The sequence below is a fragment of the Lipophrys pholis genome (assembly GCF_963383615.2).
Source record: "Lipophrys pholis genome assembly, chromosome: 9".
In the NCBI taxonomy this organism is placed as follows: domain Eukaryota; kingdom Metazoa; phylum Chordata; class Actinopteri; order Blenniiformes; family Blenniidae; genus Lipophrys; species Lipophrys pholis.
The window spans coordinates 31,403,752-31,423,751 of NC_137639.1; the positions used below are offsets into that span (position 1 = coordinate 31,403,752).

The following is a 20,000-nucleotide window of genomic DNA, read 5'->3' on the forward strand; positions in this document are numbered from 1 at the left end:
TGACGTTCTGATGTTGTGACGTTGTGATGTTGTGACGTTCTGATGTTGTGACGTTGTGACGTTCTGATGTTGTGACGTTCTGATGTTGTGATGTTCTGATGTTGTGACGTTCTGATGTTGTGACGTTCTGATGTTGTGACGTTCTGATGTTGTGATGTTCTGATGTTGTGACGTTCTGATGTTGTGACGTTGTGACGTTCTGATGTTGTGACGTTCTGATGTTGTGATGTTCTGACGTTGTGAAGTTGTGACGTTGTGACGTTCTGATGTTGTGATGTTCTGACGTTGTGAAGTTGTGACGTTGTGACGTTCTGATGTTGTGATGTTCTGACGTTGTGACGTTCTGATGTTGTGACGTTCTGATGTTGTGACGTTCTGATGTTGTGACGTTGTGATGTTCTGATGTTCTGACGTTGTGACATTGTGACGTTCTGATGTTGTGACGTTCTGATGTTGTGACGTTCTGATGTTGTGACGTTCTGATGTTTTGACGTTCTGATGTTGTGACGTTCTGATGTTTTGACGTTCTGATGTTGTGACGTTCTGAAGTTGTGACGTTCTGATGTTCTGATGTTCTGACGTTGTGACGTTGTGATGTTGTGATGTTCTGACGTTGTGACGTTGTGACGTTCTGATGTTCTGATGTTCTGATGTTGTGACGTTCTGATGTTCTGATGTTCTGACGTTGTGATGTTGTGATGTTCTGACGTTGTGACGTTGTGACGTTCTGATGTTCTGACGTTGTGACATTGTGACGTTGTGATGTTCTGACGTTGTGACGTTCTGATGTTGTTGTGACATTCTGACGTTCTGATGTTGTGACGTTCTGATGTTGTGACGTTGTGACGTTCTGACGTTGTGACGTTGTGACGTTGTGACGTTGTGACGTTCTGATGTTGTTGTGACATTCTGACGTTCTGATGTTCTGACGTTGTGACGTTCTGCTCGCTACGACTCGTATCCCATCCTTTTTGTTTCCCATCCCGATGTTCCCCTCCAGACTCGGGCCTCGTTCACATGTGGAACCAGCTCAGATATTTTTCTACTACGACTTCTTCGTCATCGACGTCTGACTGACGTCGCTGAGAAGCGCCGCAGGAAGCGGCCCCATCAGAATAAAAGCTTCACTCTTTTTTCCTCCTTCTTCTTTCCTCTTCATCGTAATGATCGATCTGCTATCAGCTTCATCGTGACACGCTCGTCACCCTCAGGGGAACGTTGGAAACATGCAGGAATCGTTTCAAGTGAAAACAAGTTTTTTGTTGTTTTACAAAAGTTTCACGTTTAAGCAGACATCTTGAAAACAAAGCTTGTTTCTACGGAAATGGCAGGATTGCTGAAACACACACAGCTTCATTCCACATAAACTACTAATTTTAAAGTATTTAAGCCTTTTGGTCTTATTCTTTATCATTTTAAACTTACATATAATATTAAAAATGTTTATTATAATACTTCATATGATGATCTTTTCCTTTGTGGTTTATTTAAATATTTTAGTAACAAATACCATTTTTAGATGTTATGAGTGTAAATGAACTTTTAAATGAGATTCTGATTTAGGATGAATACTTGCTTCTTAGTATGAGTGAGTATTTATGAAGAGCAAAACAAAGTGAAACTGAACTGTACCGGCTTATTTTAATATGAATTACCTTCAGACAAATGAAGGAAAAATGAAGAGTAGATGAATTAAAGGCAGTAAACGTCTCGAAGTGAATGAATGTGACGGAGAAGAAATAAAGTTTGTTCTTCCAGTGAAGTCGGGTCGACACATCACTTTATCCTTTCCGAGTGTTTTCATCTGAACGAGGGATGATGGTCGTTCTGCTGCGTTCCAGGATGAAGGACGTCTTTCCTCTGGTGGACGATGGAGATCGAACAGCTTCGTACCAAGGAGGCGTCCAGGCCGTCTCTCTGGCCGTCACGCTGGGCGTCGCCCTGCTGGGGGGGCTCATCGTCGGTGGGTGGAACGTCTTCTCAATCCCGTCGGCCATGTTACCCCGTCGTGAGAATCTTCCGTGTGATCTCTGCGTGCGCTCATTTGAAGCTGAACGTCGTGTCTTTTCTACCATCGGTTTGTTGTTTGACGTCGTTTGGAGAAGAAAGGAGGGATGAATTAATTCTGGAGTGAAATGGATCAATCAGGCGTTCTGACTTGGAGAGAGATGGATGTGTTGGACGGGCGCTGCAGGAGGAGATGCAGGAGCTGATGTAGGAGGAGATGCAGGAGGAGATGTAGGAGCTGATGTAGGAGCTGATGTAGGAGGAGATGCAGGAGGAGATGCAGGAGGAGATGTAGGAGGAGATGCAGGAGCTGATGTAGGAGCTGATGTAGGAGGAGATGCAGGAGGAGATGTAGGAGGAGATGTAGGAGATGCAGGAGGAGATGCAGGAGGAGATGTAGGAGGAGATGTAGGAGGAGATGTAGGAGATGCAGGAGGAGATGTAGGAGGAGATGCAAGAGGAGATGTAGGAGATGCAGGAGGAGATGTAGGAGGAGATGCAGGAGGAGATGTAGGAGGAGATGTAGGAGGAGATGCAGGAGGAGATGTAGGAGGAGATGTAGGAGATGCAGGAGGAGATGTAGGAGGAGATGCAAGAGGAGATGTAGGAGATGCAGGAGGAGATGTAGGAGGAGATGTAGGAGGAGATGTAGGAGGAGATGTAGGAGATGCAGGAGGAGATGTAGGAGGAGATGCAAGAGGAGATGTAGGAGATGCAGGAGGAGATGTAGGAGGAGATGTAGGAGGAGATGCAGGAGGAGATGTAGGAGGAGATGTAGGAGGAGATGCAGGAGGAGATGCAGGAGGAGATGTAGGAGGAGATGTAGGAGATGCAGGAGGAGATGTAGGAGGAGATGCAAGAGGAGATGTAGGAGATGCAGGAGGAGATGTAGGAGGAGATGTAGGAGGAGATGTAGGCGGAGATGCAGGCGGAGATGCAGGAGGAGATGCAAGAGGAGATGTAGGAGATGCAGGAGGAGATGTAGGAGGAGATGTAGGAGATGCAGGAGGAGATGTAGGAGGAGATGCAAGAGGAGATGTAGGAGATGCAGGAGGAGATGTAGGAGGAGATGTAGGAGATGCAGGAGGTGATGCAGGCGGAGATGTAGGAGGAGATGTAGGAGGAGATGTAGGAGGAGATGTAGGAGGAGATGTAGGAGATGCAGGAGGAGATGTAGGAGGAGATGTAGGCGGAGATGCAGGCGGAGATGCAGGAGGAGATGCAGGAGGAGATGTAGGAGGAGATGTAGGAGGAGATGTAGGAGGAGATGTAGGCGGAGATGCAGGCGGAGATGTAGGAGGAGATGTAGGCGGAGATGCTGGAGGAGATGCTGGCGGAGATGTAGGAGGAGATGTAGGAGGAGATGTAGGAGGAGACTGATGAAGGAGATGTAGGCGGAGATGCAGGAGGAGATGCAGGCGGAGATGTAGGAGGAGATGTAGGAGGAGATGTAGGAGGAGATGTAGGAGGAGATGTAGGAGGAGATGTAGCAGGAGATGCAGGAGGAGATGTAGGAGGAGATGCAGGAGGAGATGTAGGAGGAGATGTAGCAGGAGATGTAGCAGGAGATGTAGCAGGAGATGCAGGAGGAGATGTAGGAGGAGATGTAGCAGGAGATGCAGGAGGAGATGTAGGAGACTGATGAAGGAGATCAATAACCTTGTTCTGTGTTCAGGATTCATTCTGAAGCTGCCCGTCTTCGGGGCTCCTCCAGACACCATCTGCTTCGAGGACAGCATCTACTGGGAGGTGAGTTCACCAGATCTCATTAAAACACCTTCGGTCAAGTCACACACAACAGTTATACTCAGTATAATGTGCAGTGAAATACTTTGAGTACACATCCTGCACGGAAGCAACCGTTTTTATGGGATAACAGAATAAAAAATAATTTACATTTAGAACACAAAGAAAGAAAAGGGCCTGAAGGAAGATGGTTATTACATTTGTTTATTACGTTATTACATTAAATCACATCGTAGATGGAATATTTCCAGTAAATAGTCCCGACAGGCTGGCAAATATCTGTAAAGAGCACAAATATTACAAACTTACCTGCTTTAAAGGAGCGCTGCAGTTCACTGGACAGCCACAAGATGGTGGTGTTGCACCAAAAATCCACCTCGGGTTACTTTCCTTTGGAAATACTCTGATCAGCAGGTGGAGAAGGTCCACTGCACGCAGTGTGGCCAGCAGGTGGAGAAGGTCCACTGCACACAGTGTGATCAGCAGGTGGAGAAGGTCCACTGCACGCAGGTGTGATCAGCAGGTGGAGAAGGTCCACTGCACACAGTGTGATCAGCAGGTGGAGAAGGTCCACTGCACACAGTGTGATCAGCAGGTGGAGAAGGTCCACTGCACACAGTGTGATCAGCAGGTGGAGAAGGTCCACTGCACACAGTGTGATCAGCAGGTGGATTCAGGAACAGAACTTGAGCATCGCTCACCAAGTTTTTCACCTCTTGTCTATTTACATACATGATGCATGAAGTTGTAAAACATGTTTTTATTTTTACACTCTTCTGTTTGACTTGGAAAACCAATAGTTTTGTGAAACGCGAATAAAAGCTGTTTCAACCACTCTGCAGAACGCCACCGGGGCGTTCAGAGGCGGAGCGCTGCTGATGTGAAGACGAGACGATATCGGTTCTGCAGGATGGAAACTTTTTCATAAAAGACTGAATGACGTGAACGTCTGTGTGTCAGGTCCCCGGAGAAGAAGAGCATCACGAGGAGCTGAGCACCGTGAGGACGGCCGAGTCGGACAAGCTCAACAGTTAGACACACACACACACACACACACACACACACACACACACACACACACACACACACACACACACACACACACACACACACACACACACACACACACACACACACACACACACACACACACACACACACACACACACACACACACACACACACACACACAGAAAGACCAAAACACACACACACTCATCCTAACACTTGAGACGCTGTAGGTTCTGACCCTCACTGAGCCGTCAAACTGTTTTGTTTTTTTAAAGTTTGAACATCTAATGTTTTCCTTGAATTAAGAAATTCAAGTCCCTGTTTGAGGTAATACCCCGCTGGAGCCAGCAGAGGGCGATGAGGAGCTGCTGCAGGCCTGCGGGAGGCTGCGCTGGGAAAACGTCCTAAAAGCATCATGACACCTGAAAACCAAAGACGACTCGTCTGAAGCAGTTAAAATTAAAAATATACAAAAACATTTTAAAATGTCAATCAACAGATTTCATTCAAACTGAAACGTTCCCATGTATTATTATTTTAATCTTCTTATTCCTCAGATTGTTAGCATATTAAACAGAATGAGTTAGATTAGGAACACTCCTGTTAGTTTAGTTTGTACCTTTATGGGTTTTTTGTTGTTGTATATTTGGGATTGGACTGATTTGGTATAATAGGGGTTGGCTGAATTAAATCTTTGAATCAATCTTTTGTAAACTGAAATCATTTTTCACCTCAACATTGGATATTTTTTGGCAAAATAAAAGGTTCAAAATGATGTCGAGTCTCATTTAAGTCTTGTATCACAATCCGATGGAAATGAATCAAGTGGTTTTGATCGGTACGATTGAGAAAGTTCTTTTTATTTAGGCTTTTATGAGATTAATAAAGATTTGTTTTCTTCTCTTTTGTTAATGTGTGACGAGGCAAGTGGCTTTGCAATCAAGTCTCTGCTTGTTATGACGAAGAAAGGCCCGTCATCATCACTTCTATTCTCTTCCAGGATCAATGATTATTTAGAAATCATGGCGGACGGGGTTAATGCCTCCGATCCAGCTGGTTCCTCTCACTGAGTCACTGACATGCTTTAACTTTGGAGAGCGAGAGAACCGAAGAAACAGGAAGTCCTGGTTCTCCTCAGGGCCTGAGGATGAGAGGATGAGAGGAAGAGAGGAAGAGAGGATTGAGAGGAAGAGAGGAAGAGAGGATTGAGAGGATGAGAGGAAGAGAGGATTGAGAGGATGAGAGGAAGAGAGGATTGAGAGGATGAGAGGATGAGAGGAAGGGAGGATGAGAGGATGAGAGGATTGAGAGGAAGAGAGGAAGAGAGGAAGAGAGGAAGAGAGGATTGAGAGGAAGGGAGGATGAGAGGATTGAGAGGATGAGAGGATGAGAGGAAGAGAGGAAGAGAGGATTGAGAGGATGAGAGGAAGAGAGGATTGAGAGGATGAGAGGAAGAGAGGATTGAGAGGATGAGAGGAAGAGAGGAAGAGAGGATTGAGAGGATGAGAGGAAGAGAGGATGAGAGGAAGAGAGGATTGAGAGGATGAGAGGAAGAGAGGATTGAGAGGAAGAGAGGAAGAGAGGAAGAGAGGATGAGAGGATGAGAGGATGAGAGGATGAGAGGATGAGAGGAAGAGAGGATGAGAGGAAGAGAGGATGAGAGGATGAGAGGAAGAGAGGATGAGAGGAAGAGAGGAAGAGAGGATGAGAGGATGAGAGGAAGAGAGGATGAGAGGAAGAGAGGAAGAGAGGATGAGAGGAAGAGAGGAAGAGAGGATGAGAGGAAGAGAGGAAGAGAGGATGAGAGGAAGAGAGGAAGAGAGGAAGAGAGGAAGAGAGGATGAGAGGATGTATCAGAAACGAGTCTTGTTTGTTTTCTTCTGGTGGCAGAAAAACTTGAACGTCCAGATTCTCAGAAAACAAAATAAAAATAAAGACGTGAATCTGCTGGAATTAATTTGATGAGTGCAGGAGTCTTCCTCACCCCTTCATCCATCTTCCTCTCACTCTGGGTCTCGGGGTTCTGGAGCTGAAGGAGCTGGACTGGACGCCGCGGACGATCTCCACTCACATTCACTCATAAACTCCGATTAAAGCCTGTTTTGAGTGGCTGTTGCTCGGAGTCACTGAAAACAAAACTTTTTGAAAATCGTCCTTCAAAACACTGCGACTCCGCCGCCATGGAAACGGGAAGACGCACATGCTCAGCAGAGCCAATCAGAACAGTTTCCTCCGTGTTGTCGTGACTCCCAGTCCATATTCTCCTGGACTTGGCACTTTTATTTTGACAGTCTCGTGGCCCAATGTGCTAATGCCATCGTTTCTGCCGTTTCTATGTGAACGCGAAACTTTTCTAAAATGAAAATGAAAAACGAGGCTTTTTCACTTGAGACACTGGAAACTGTTTTTAAAACTGTTTGGAAACGAGAACACATTGAAAAAAAACCCTGAAAGAGCAAACCACTTCACCACTGCTCTGGATCACTGGAGCTTCATGGTGGTGAGACTTTGGATTTAATCTGCTCACATAAGAAATCTGATGGAATTATGAGGTTTTTCTTTTTAAGATCTGTGTTTTTCTTCAGTAATAAAAATTCTCCAGGTGAAAGTTAATGTGTTCCTGGTTGGTGAGTCTTTATATGAAGAAAAACATAAACTGAAATGTATTAAAGGATGAAATTACTTCATGAGATTGATCTAAAATATCTAAAAAAAGGTTTTAACTTTAAACTATCTCCACTCTACTATTCTCGTTCATTAATTTAAATGAGCTGAAAACCTCCAACCAGTTCAAACTTTATAAACATAAAATAATCTACGTAATCCTCAAACGTCTCAGCACCATACTGCTTCAACTTAAACTCTTTAAATCTTTATGATCTGCAGAAATCAGACCGATAATCTAGTTCTCTAATGAATTAACGCCTGTGGATTATTTTATTCTTATTTTTACTTTATATCATTTATTTATTATTTCCGCACATAAAAGAGCAACTTTTCTATATTTAGTTTAAACTATTGAATGTCAAGAATTATCATCAACAGTATAAAATTTAAAACGTACCCCGCTGTCTGGCGGATTGTGTGACCACTAGATGGCGTTAAACAATTCACCATTAATATGGAGTTGTAATTAACAGATTACTTAAACAAATTTATTCAAATGATTTCATGCGCTCATTAATTTGGATGATTTTAACAAACAAAAAAAAAAAAAAAGAGAGAGAAAAATCCACACACATACACGCAGTTCTGCAAATGATCCTCTAAATTATTAATCAAATCCTTTTTGTGTTTTATCTTTGCTGAGCTCTTTGAGCCTCCTGGTTGGCTGCCGCCATGTGGCATTAATCGCCCCTCATACAGGGGCCCCTTCCAGGATGCAGGGGCCTTTCGTGGTGAAGGTACCAAATGGGGGGGGGGGGGTCTCAGGAAGCCCCCCCCCCCCCCCCGCCGGTACCTCTGCGTGAACGGATGCCGCGGCCTTTTCCCAGGAAGCAGCAGGCAGGTGGACGGCTGAGGACTGAATAGGCAGTGAAGAGCTTAATTGAGCTTCACAGGACTAATTGAAATGCAAAGAAAAGTAATGCTGATTATGGTAATTATTCTCTCGTCTCCTCGTTTGGCTTCATACCTGCAACGTGTCCCAGAAGATCTTCGGTGGCGTCTGTTTGGGAGTGTGGATGTTTTGAGTTTGATGATCAAATATAGATTTATTCTACGTGTAATAACAACACAGTGACATCTATAACTCAACGCCGTATGATTGTGTTTAACGTGCTTTAGGACTTTTCAGAGTTTTCACTTAAATACTAGCAGATGGAAATACTCTGATTACACCTTCAGGACAGGTTTGGTGGTTTTTTTCTCAGTCAAAACTTTAATTTTAAAATGTTTTGTAGCACTTAATCACATTCACACACACGGAGGCGGCTGCCATGCGAGGCCCTCGGAAGCAGTTTGGGGTTCAGCGTCTCGCTCGGGGACACTTCGACCGGTGGACGGAGGAGGTGGGGAATCGAACCAGCAACCACTCTACCAACGAATCCTATGGCGGATCACTTCCTGAGCATGTAAGTATATCATGTGAGTTTCTTTCATTGTAGCATTCAGGAGCGGCGTTCCACGCCTCGTCACGGTCCGTCTTGACATGTGGCCATTGAGCAAGGCAGGGCCTGGGAATGCTGCAGCGGCTCGGGGCTGCAGCTCGGGGGTCATTGTTGTTCTTAACACTCTAGAGGTGAACATAATGGCTTAATGGTCTCCCCGAGGACCCTCAGTCCCCCCGGGGGAGGGGGGGGGGGGGACTTTATGACTGTGACGAGATTCAAACCCTGACGTTTGATTTAATCCCATCGAGGCGACAGAAGACTCCACGTTTACTTTCCTCCCAGCAGGGAAACGATCTGATTTGACGTCTGCATTTGTTGCAGTAAAGTTGCGGAGTAATCAAAGTTGATTATTGTTGTGAGCGACGTTCTGATTTCTGTTCTGCCTTAATCTGGTGGGATTTGCTCCAATCCCTCATGACGAACCAGGAGAGAAGATGGATGGATGATATGAGGAGGAATAGAAGTGATGAGTTCATCTTGACTCCAGGAAATCGCTAAAAGCAGAAGTATAAAGTATACAGTACTAAACCTTGTGTTCTTGGAGTAATATTTACTGAGTTAAGGCCCCATCTCTTAAATCGTGTGATAATCTTGTGATTGCATAATTATTCCCGTGTGCGTATTCTCACAACGCCCCGTTTCCACGGCAACAAACTGCAAATGAAAATGTAAAACCTCTGTCGGTTTACAGCACGGCGCTCAGAGTCTCTGAAAACACAACTTTTTGGAAACGGCTCCCAAGGTGGAACTTTGTAAAAACGCTGAGGCTCTGTCTCCTTTCAGAAACTGTGTGAAGTTTTTATCCGGGATCCCGCGGTGGAACTTTTCTTTCGCGGTTGTGTTTCCCTCCTGCAGAGGGCGCCGGGGGCACCGGAGTGCTGATACAGCACATCTTCCCCCGTGGTAAAAAGTTCCTTCTGCTCCTTATCGATGTCGGTTCTCTTGATTTTCTTCACGTTCATAGCGCGTTGTTCTCGGCACGCGTCTGTGTGGCTTCATTACAAAAACAGCGCCCTCCCGTGGCCCAACAGACTAACTACATCGTTGTCAGTGAGTCCGATGCTGCGCTGGAAACGTAACACTTTTATTTAACGTGGAATGTTGTCGCGTAAACGCGACCTTAGTCCAAAAAGTTTGTTTTTCCTTCAGAGGAAAGAGAACTGGTCCAAACACGCTCAGCAGAACTTTCTTGTCCTTCTGAATTAAAAGCTAAAAAAACCAAAACGTGAAATGTCGTCAGCTTTTGCCACCTTTGCCACCATCAAGCAGCTTTTTTTTTTTCAAACGTCTTCATTACTTGAACTCTTTGAGGTCATTATATCCTTGATGTGCAGCTCCAGAATCCTTCCTCAACCTTTAATCCTGCTTCAGACGACGAAGCAAACCAACTTTCAAACCTTCAGCTGGAACAAAACAGGATTTTTGCAATTAGGAAGATCTAAAGAACGATATTCATGGAGTGGCTGAATGACCATTGTGACGAGGGGGTGGGGGCGGGTGGGGTGGGGGGGGGGGGGACACGTTTAGGGCCGAATGGGGCGGCGTGTAATCCAGGAGTTCCTGCCCTCCACCTCCCCCCGGACTCGCACCCCGCTCGCTAACAAGGCCTCCCACTGGACCTGACGTAAGAGCAAGAACCAACAAAGGCAGTTATTACACACTCCTTATGAAAGACACCAGGGGTGGGGGGGGCGAGCTGGACACCAATGGAACAAAAGAGCACTGACCCCCCCCCCCCCCCCCCCCCCCCCCCCAATGCCTTGGAGCCCCGGGCTTTGTGGAGGTGCGTGACTCCGGAGGGTCAAGAGAGGTTGGGAGAGGTCGGGGGCTTCATGGCTTGTTAATTGAGTGAGCCCACAGAGGAAGCATGTGGCCCAGCGGGGCCCGACCGGGGGCCAATCAGAGCGGCCGGCACCGAGGAGCGGCGGTGGCGGCGGTGGCGGCGGTGGCGGCGGTGGCCGCGGTGGCCGCGTTGGCGGCGGTGGCGGCGGCGGCAACGTGAGGCCAGCGGGCAGCGCAGTGAGAGCTCAGAGCGAGAGGTCACTGTGGCGAGGCTTCATTAAAACCGACCATGCTCTCGTCTCGTCAAGCCGTTTTCATGTCGCTGTAATATTTTCCACTCGGCTGTTACATATTCTGGTATTAATTTTACTTGGAGATCCCGGAATCACACAACTGTAGCAGACTCCTGAATACTCCTGAATACTCCTAATACTCCCGATACACAGAGTAACACACGGAGATATTGAATTAAATGCTCCTAAAGTTCTTACTGAACATTCATGACTCCCTACTGACGGATGATGAGAACCGTCGCCACATTTTACAGAAAACTTCCAACTAATATCCACAATTTAGCAGAAAAAATGACTTAAATCCTCTTTCAAATCGTTTTAGTGGCGTGGAAGTAGTTTTTATGAATGACTTGTGGCCATTATAACTGAAACATGAGTTTCAATGCTGCGTGACGACACCTGAACAGACCTGGGGGTCTGTTTCTGCAGGACTGTTTCTGCAGGAGGAGCGCGGGGTGGATGGAGGGATTCTGTTATTCTGGTTCAAGTGAAGTGAGGAGGAATAAAGCGTCAGTCCAACTGTGACCTTCCATGGCTGGTTGTGGGTACGACTCTGCAGAACCAGGCTCAGACTCTGCAGAACCAGGCTCAGACTCTGCAGATCCAGGCTCAGACTCTGCAGAACCAGGCTCAGACTCTGCAGATCCAGGAGTGGTGGTTAACCGTTGGAGAAAAGGTGGATGTTTCCATTCATTTACCGAGATCATCAAACTCCTGAGTGAACCTGGTGAATCGTCCCTGTGACGTCAGGAGGCTTCGGCCCTGCAGAAGTTGCCTGCAGTGGTTCAGAACTGAAACGGGTCGTTGTTCTGTAGCTGCGGTGTGAGGGAGGATGTCGGGGTAGTGGTTAGTGTTTCCTCCTCACAGTGAGAAAATCCCTGGTTTGATCCTGAACACGCCTCCCAGTGTGGCAGCAGCATGTTTTCTCCTGGACTTTGCAGACGGAGCTTCTCAGGTTTCTCACGACAGGCTAGAGTGGAACTGTGAGTCTGTCTCTGTGTTTGCTCTGTGACGGACGAGTGACCCCTCCAGAGTGTGACTCCTCCAGAGTGTGACTCCTCCAGAGTGTGACCCCTCCAGAGTGTGACTCCTCCAGAGTGTGACTCCTCTAGAGTGTGACCCCTCCAGAGTGTGACCCCTCCAGAGTGTGACTCCTCCAGAGTGTGACTCCTCCAGAGTGTGACCCATCCAGAGTGTGACCCCTCCAGGGTGTGACTCCTCCAGGGTGTGACTCCTCTAGAGTGTGACTCCTCCAGGGTGTGACTCCTCCAGAGTGTGACTCCTCCAGAGTGTGACTTCTCCAGAGTGTGACTCCTCTAGAGTGTGACTCCTCCAGGGTGTGACTCCTCCAGGGTGTGACTCCTCTAGAGTGTGACTCCTCCAGGGTGTGACTCCTCCAGAGTGTGACTCCTCTAGAGTGTGACTCCTCCAGGGTGTGACTCCTCCAGAGTGTGACTCCTCTAGAGTGTGCATCCTCCAGAGTGTGACCCCTCCAGGGAGTGACTCCTCCAGAGTATGACCCCTTCAGGGTGTGACCCCTCCAGGGTGTGACTCCTCCAGGGTGTTACTCCTCCAGAGTGTGACCCATCCAGAGTATGACCCATCCAGAGTATGACCCCTCCAGAGTGTGACTCCTCCAGAGTGTGACTCTTCCAGGGTGTGACTCCTCCAGAGTGTGACCCATCCAGAGTGTGACTTCTCTAGAGTGTGACTCCTTCAGAGTGTGACCCATCCAGGGTGTGACTCCTCCAGAGTGTGACTCCTCCAGAGTGTGACCCCTCCAGAGTGTGACTTCTCTAGAGTGTGACTCCTTGAGGGTGTGACCCCTCCAGGGTGTTACTCCTCCAGGGTGTGACTCCTCCGGAGTGTGACCCTTCCAGGGTGTGACCCATCCAGGGTGTGACTCCTCCGGAGTGTGACCCTTCCAGGGTGTGACTCCTCCAGAGTGTGACCCCTCCAGAGTGTGACTTCTCTAGAGTGTGACTCCTTCAGGGTGTGACCCCTCCAGGGTGTTACCCCTCCAGGGTGTTACTCCTCCAGGGTGTGACTCCTCCGGAGTGTGACCCTTCCAGGGTGTGACCCATCCAGGGTGTGACTCCTCCGGAGTGTGACCCTTCCAGGGTGTTACTCCTCCAGGGTGTGACCCCTCCAGGGTGTGACTCCTCCAGGGTGTGACCCCTCCAGGGTGTGACCCCTCCAGGGTGAAACCCCTCTGGATTGATGAGTGTTGGACGTTTCAATGGATTTGCAGGATTTTCCTCTGAAGTAAACGAGACGAGGAAGAATCAAACTTCAACTCGTTCATAAAACCTGAATCACTCTTTTCTTTGTGGGTTTTGGTTTTTGAACAAGATGAATGATTCTGTGTCGTTTCAGTTCAGTCAGCAGGATGGAGGGATGAATCCTCACTGCACCACAAATCCTCATCTTCTTCCAAGGTTCTTCCAAACTCTCCTCATCACGTCTACAGACCGCTTTGACTTGCACACGGACCGCGGCGGCGCACGCCGTTCCATTCACGCTACATTTCAGGGTTCACGTCGTTACGCGTTCCATAACGTAACGATACCGGGAATATCTAAAGTTTCTATTTCACTCCCGGAGTTCGGAGTCTTTATATTCTTCACTTCTCCAATGACAGTTGGGTGGATGAGAGAATGACCTCATGGACACCAGTGGAGATCAGCATCTGTTGCCATGGAGACGCTCCCTGCTCAGTGTTTCGCGGGGATTTAGCCACCTGACATGCTAGTTAGCATCAATATAAGCTAACAGCTATCATGCTAGTGATGCTAACTCAGTTCAGGAAACAAATGTGTCGTTGGTCAAAAACGGCGCTCTACCGAGTGTAGCTCTAGTTTTGTGGTCATACAGACAGGGGAGGCGGAGGATCTCTTCTTCTTCTTCTTCTTCTTCTTCTTCTTCTTCTTCTTGGTTTAACGGAGGATCTCCTCAGTAGCTGTTGTTGTTGTTGTTGTTGTTGTTGTTGGTTGCTCTTGAGCAGTGCAGTCGGTGCGTTCAGTCGGCGCCCTGCGGACCAGAACGACACCACTGCAGCGACGTTACACTATTGTAGTAAATCTCCTGAGTAAAAAGAAGTACTGTCAGGAAGCCCCGCCCCTTTGAAAAACCACTTGTCATTTTTATGTTGAGACGGCGGGGGGGTGTTCTCGGCAGCAGCTGAAAAGAGCTAAAAAAGTAACTTGTAATCTAAGTAGTTCCTTTTAAAAGCAACTAACCAGTAAAATAACTTTTTAAAGGAGTAACTAGTAATCAGATTATTTTTTTGGTAATTTTGTAATTTGTTGCATCGTGGCTCCGTGGTGTCATGACTCCCATCGTCCTGATTCTCCTGGCACTTGGTAGTTTCATTTTGAAAGTCGCTGTACTAACAATCCAACTTGGCCGTCTGTCTGCGTACGAACGAACAGCGCCAACTCCTGGCCGAACAGGAAAACTGTTCCGTGTAAATGACAATTGGAGTGACGCATTTTCACCCCAAGTGTTGTCGTGTGAGCGGAGCCTCCGGTACACAACAAGACACGTCGAAACAAACGTTAAACTCAACTGTTCAAACTGTGTGAGATTGTTTGAATCCAGATCTTGTTCATATTGCATGAAATTATGAATTCATTGAACTGCTGCATTGGAGAGTTAAGCCGTCACTATCTGAGTCCAGAGTCCCTGAAGGGGGGGGATCCACCCGTCCTCCCACATTACCTCACTCTCTTCAGAGGGAAACGACAGAAAGGAAGACGACTGATAAAAGACCGAGCGAGGGGGGGAAAGAAAAAAGAAAAAATATCCTCAATCCGATACAATCGAAAGAGAAAAGAAGACGGCAGGAGGAAGAGATGGGGGCAGGCGTTAATTAACCAGTGACTAATCTCAAGCAAATTAATAACCGGGTCGTTGATGTGAGGAAGAGAGAGGGATGAAAAGAAGGGAGAGCGAGAAAGACAGAAGAGATGTAACATGATGGGTGCGGGCACGCCGATGGGAATTTAGTCCCTGTCTTTTCCCCATAACCCCTCCTAACCTCTCCCATTCTCCTCGCCGCTCCGATCACAAACCCTCTTTGTGGCGCCACCGAAAAAAAAAAACCTTGGTCGGACGACAATTTGCATAAAAGCAACAAGCAACAAACACTTTTCTTCCCTCTGCTGTGGGATAGGCTCCTCCCCCTTCTGCAATTCTTCTTGTTTTTGGACACACACACACACACACACACACACACACACACACACACACACACACACACACACACACACACACACACACACACACACACGCACACATACGTGCAGGACGATGAATGTGCTTGTTATATGATTCCCTCGATGCACGTTACGATGTACTGTACGTTTATGTTTCTGACATGTTTGCAATGGATACACACACACACACACACACACACACACACACACACACACACACACACACACACACACACACACACACACACACACACACACACACACAGAGAAAACCCTCACACGGCTCTCTTTTTGAGCGTAATTAAAACAGGAGCTGCCCGCACAATACGCTTTTGTCTTAGGGCATGGCGAGGCTGGGGGTGGGGGGGGGTGGGAGGGGGGGTGCAGGGGTGGCGAGGGTGAGGGTGAGGGTGAGGGTGAGGGTGGTGGGGGGCACTGCATATTAATTAGGAGGCTCTGGTGTGAAAGCCAATCAGGCGTGTTAAACAGATGACATACTGGGACAAATGTGGAACTACTTTCTCGCTGCTCTCCCACGGTGGCGCAGGGATACCGGCGCTCCCCGCTGCCGCTTCCGGCCGTGGCACGCCGCCTGCGCTGCCGGCGGCACCTGGACATTAGCAGCAGGAGCTGTTGGGATGGATTGGCGGGCCGAACAATACGGGAGGCTGCATACCGCGTAGCGGCGAGACGCGACAGGGGTGGACGTCACATCAGTAGGTGGCGGTGTTGAGTCGAGCACGCCGGCACATTGAAACCTGAATGTAACCAGAACCGTGTGTTTTGGGTTTGAACCCAGAAGAGGAGAACTCACCTGGAAAACAATCTCACTTTGTCTTTTGTTTCTTTGCTTTTTTCCTCGACGGAATGAAAACGGCGTTTGACACAATGACGCCGCGCCTCCATTGAGCGCCCGGCTGCCGGCGCTACTGTATTTCCCTGACAACAAAAACCGTTAGGCCAGATTTAGCATCCGATGTTAATTCCAAACTGGACACATCTGTTTGGTTATCAATAATGGAGGGAGTGTTTGGCACGCTGGCAGCTCCCCTTCTCCGCCGCTATTCACCGCAGTGTTCCAGAGAACAATTCAGGTGTTATAAATCAGGCGAAGGGGAGTGAGGAGGGCGAGCGTGACAGGCGGTACAGTGGTGCAGCGACACTCTTTCTCTTTCTTGGCTCCCCGGGCCACCCAGCCTCATTGACGTGGGCGATCCCAGCCTCCGTCTCTTTGTTTTTGTGGCTCAATTTCCCTTTTCCCAGGTTTCCTTTCTGTTCGGTTGCCAGGTTTGTTCCCCATTTCCTTCACGTTGTGTTTTTTTTTTTCCCCTCTCTCGTTCTTCCTCCTCGCCAATTGAATTGGTCTTATTGGGTTAATCTGTAATGCTCTTTCTGGGCCTTTCTTTCCCCACCTATCCCTTCCTCCCTCCCTCGCCCTGTCTTTGCCAACCCCCCCCCCCCCCCCCCCCCCCGTTTGGCTGTACCCGTCCTTCTCTGCCATTTCCCCGGTAAGGGGGCACTTTGCTGCTCCTGTCTTTGGATCTCCGCTGTTGGCACCGGGTTCTGAGCGGCGGGCTCAGTGTGTGTGGAGGGGAAGCTGTGTTTGAGTGACCCCCCCCCCCCCGCCTCCGCCCCCGCCACCACAAAGGACGCTTTCTTCGCCCGTCAATGGCTTCCCTTAACGCCGGGCCCTCGGCCTCTGGAGGGGATGTCAGGCTTCCCGAGATGGCACACAGAGACGGCCATTAGAGGCAGGAAGCCGGGGCAGGGGCAACTCGGGAGCCATGCCAGGGGGGAGGGTGGTGGGGGGTGGGGATGAGGCAGGGTTTTGTCTTTTGGACACACACACACACACACACACACACACACACACACACACACACACACACACACACACACACACACACACACACACACACACACACACACATTAGAAATGTGTATTCGGGCTTATCTTTAAATACACGCGGTTTGTTAAACTCTGATTATTGAAAGAAGCGAGGACGTGTGGACGTTGCCTCTATCTGGCAGCTCAGGTTGGTTTATATTACATTTTTTTTATTTTTCAATTTGTAAACGAGAGAGAGAGAATGTGAAGTTAGAGTAATCGTGGCTCACAGGAGATTCCTGGTGCGTCCGTTTGGTATTATGTTTTACAAGTCTGGTAAAGTCGTTGGCGAAGTGCCAGTGGTTGGAGTCCAGCTTCAGAACCACGTTCATGAGGATCTGTGATCTCTTCCAGGGGGACGCAGCTGGAGGTCAGTGATCTGAAGCCTCCTGTTGAATGGAGAAGCTCCGACCCCAACCAGTTTCTGAACCCCTACCCCAACCAGAGTCTTTATACCTCCACCAATCTGTCCGTCTGTCCTCTCCTCTCCTCTATCTTCACCCCAACCGGTCAGCAGAAAGCTCTGATCCTGGTTCTGCAGGTCTCTTCCTGTTTGAGGGACTTTTTCCTTTCCTAGAAGTGACTGTGTTGTATTTGGTTCCCTTTGAATAAAGTTGAATTGAATTGTTCGTTTCCATCAACCGTCAAGCTTTTAGGACTTAGGAGTCAGACTTCCGTGGCACAGCTACACACTTCAAACTACAGCAGATCATTTGTGGAGATTATTTTGAGGAGTCCACCGGTGAGTCACGATTCGAGCCGGAGGTCAGAGACACCGGGATGATAATCAAAACTCCAGCAGCAGCCTGAAGCCGTGAGCAGTGAGGCTCCAGCAGCGCTGGATATAGAAGAGGAAGCCGGAGGGGGTGGGGGTGGGGGGGGGGGGGGTCCAGATCAGAGGGGCGCATGCGAGCCGGGGACGGTCAGCATCCACTGATCTAATGACGGCCCGGCTTCAGAGCGGCGCTGCCTCCCTTTGCACGGCACCAATTAACTCCCAGGGTGGGGACAGTTGATGGACAAGTCTATTATTAGCATGTGAGGAGCGCCGCGGCGCCTCAAAGAAACCAAAGAAAGAAAAGTCTTGAAGGAAGTGGCGAATGCAAAGTGAAAGCGCCTGATATGCTTCATTGGCCCAATTGTGGCCGTATTGCTTTTCTTTCCCTATCGCGCCGCCGCCGCCGCCGCCGCCGCCGCCGCCGCGTCTTCCTACAGCCACAAAATACAGCACCACTCTGCAAATGATGTAATTTGTGGCGGTGCAGCGGCGTCTCCTCTCTGCTGCTGCACTCAGCTTCAGAACACAAGGAAACAAACAAAGCATTGAAAGGAGGATATGGACGGCGGCTCGCCGCCTGAAGCTCTTCCAGCTCAGGAGAACGTCTCTGGTTCTCGCCGCCGTTCAGCCCACCTGCCATTGTCTTTGTCGTCGTCCATTTCAAAAACGTCTCTCATCTCCACCAATGAGCTTCTCCAGCGGCGACACAAACAACGAACACAACACCGTTAATCTGATCGCACTGAAAACCTTGGAAGAACTTCACTTTGAAATTTAAAATCCAAACCAGTTTGTTTGCTCGTCGGGATTAACGCGTTGAAGCGACGCCGAGAGGAAGCTGGAGAACGAGGAACTCCAATGTTCTTGAACCGATCGTTTATTGGTTTATTGATCTCGCAGCGGTTCGCTGACGGTTGAGCTGGAGAGGAAACCAAACAACCCCTGGATGTCTCACGTCTCGTTTACGAAACGACACCTAATCTGGTAGAAGGAAAAGTGTTCCAGCAGCAGACACACTGACAATAATCTAGTTAGCATGCCGGGCCACTGGAGGGCGCTGTTGCTGTTGTCACTTCCGTCAGTCTCTGCAGGAGGGAGTCACACCCGTGAAAGAAAAGTTCCATGTTGAGTTCCGGGATCATAAAGAGGTGGAAACACTGTTAATGGAAACCAAGTAGAATTTCTCAAATATAAAAACTTGTGAAATGTAGTATAAAGAGTATCACCAATACTAGTATCAGACTGCAGCTGTCAGAAGCTCCAGATCCTGGAACTGATCGTCTCTGAGGAGGAATCCCCACATGAACCAGTGAGGCGACGAGGACGAGTCGAGTTTAGAAGGTTTCAAAACATTCGTTCTTTTTTATTCTACTTTTTTATTCTAGTCGGTAGAAGTGGTTGTCCCTCAGTCAGAGCGTTGCAGGTTCAGTTCCCATCTGCCCTTGAGCAAGACACTGTGGATGGACTGAGCGCCTGCATGGCCGCTGCCTCCATTCTTTGTTTTTTCGTTTCGTTGAGTCTAACGAGGCGTTAGAAGTTCGAGAAGCACACTTGGGATCGGAAGTTTGCAGGTTCTATTCCCACAGCGGACAGATCACTGCTGTGGGTCCCTGAGCAAGGCCCTTCTTGGGGCTCTCAGAATCTCCCATGTTCCTCAAAGGAATTTTCTAGTTGTGTTCAGATGCATATTGGATAAAGATGCATGATACCTCTCAGATTTTGCATTGCTTAGATTACGTGTTGCCTCTCAGATTATGAGTTGCCTCTCAGATTATGCGTTGCCTCTCAGATTATGCTTTGCCTCTCAGAATACATGTTGCCTCTGAGGTTACGTGTTGCCTCTCAGAATACGTGTTGCCTCTCAGATTATGAGTTGCCTCTCAGATTACGTGTTGCCTCTCAGATTATGCGTTGCCTCTCAGATTATGCTTTGCCTCTCAGAATACATGTTGCCTCTGAGGTTACGTGTTGCCTCTCAGAATACGTGTTGCCTCTCAGATTATGCGTTGCCTCTCATATTATGTGTTGCCTCTCAGATTATGCGTTGCCTCTCAGATTACGTGTTGACTCTCAGATTATGTGTTGCCTCTCAGATTATGCGTTGCTTCTCAGATTATGCGTGGCCGCTCAGATTACGTGTTGCCTCTCAGTTTACAAGTTGCCTCT

The 20,000-nt window shown here is 48.3% G+C and overlaps 1 protein-coding gene across 2 annotated transcripts in view; it reads left to right on the plus strand.

The window, feature by feature from the left end:
• rhbg (Rh family B glycoprotein) overlaps positions 1-5,539 on the plus strand; it is a 22,041-nt gene extending 16,502 nt beyond the window's left edge. The window contains exons 8-11 of one of the 2 annotated variants that reach the window (XM_080471809.1): positions 1,842-1,963; positions 3,683-3,756; positions 4,714-4,783; positions 5,071-5,539. In XM_080471809.1, coding sequence (XP_080327935.1) covers positions 1,842-1,963; positions 3,683-3,756; positions 4,714-4,783; positions 5,071-5,090 — 286 coding nt within the window. In that variant the 3' untranslated portion in view covers positions 5,091-5,539. The remainder of the gene's footprint in view (positions 1-1,841; positions 1,964-3,682; positions 3,757-4,713; positions 4,784-5,070) is intronic. The other variant, XM_080471808.1, reaches the window with a different exon arrangement.
• Positions 5,540-20,000: the final 14,461 nt, after the last annotated feature.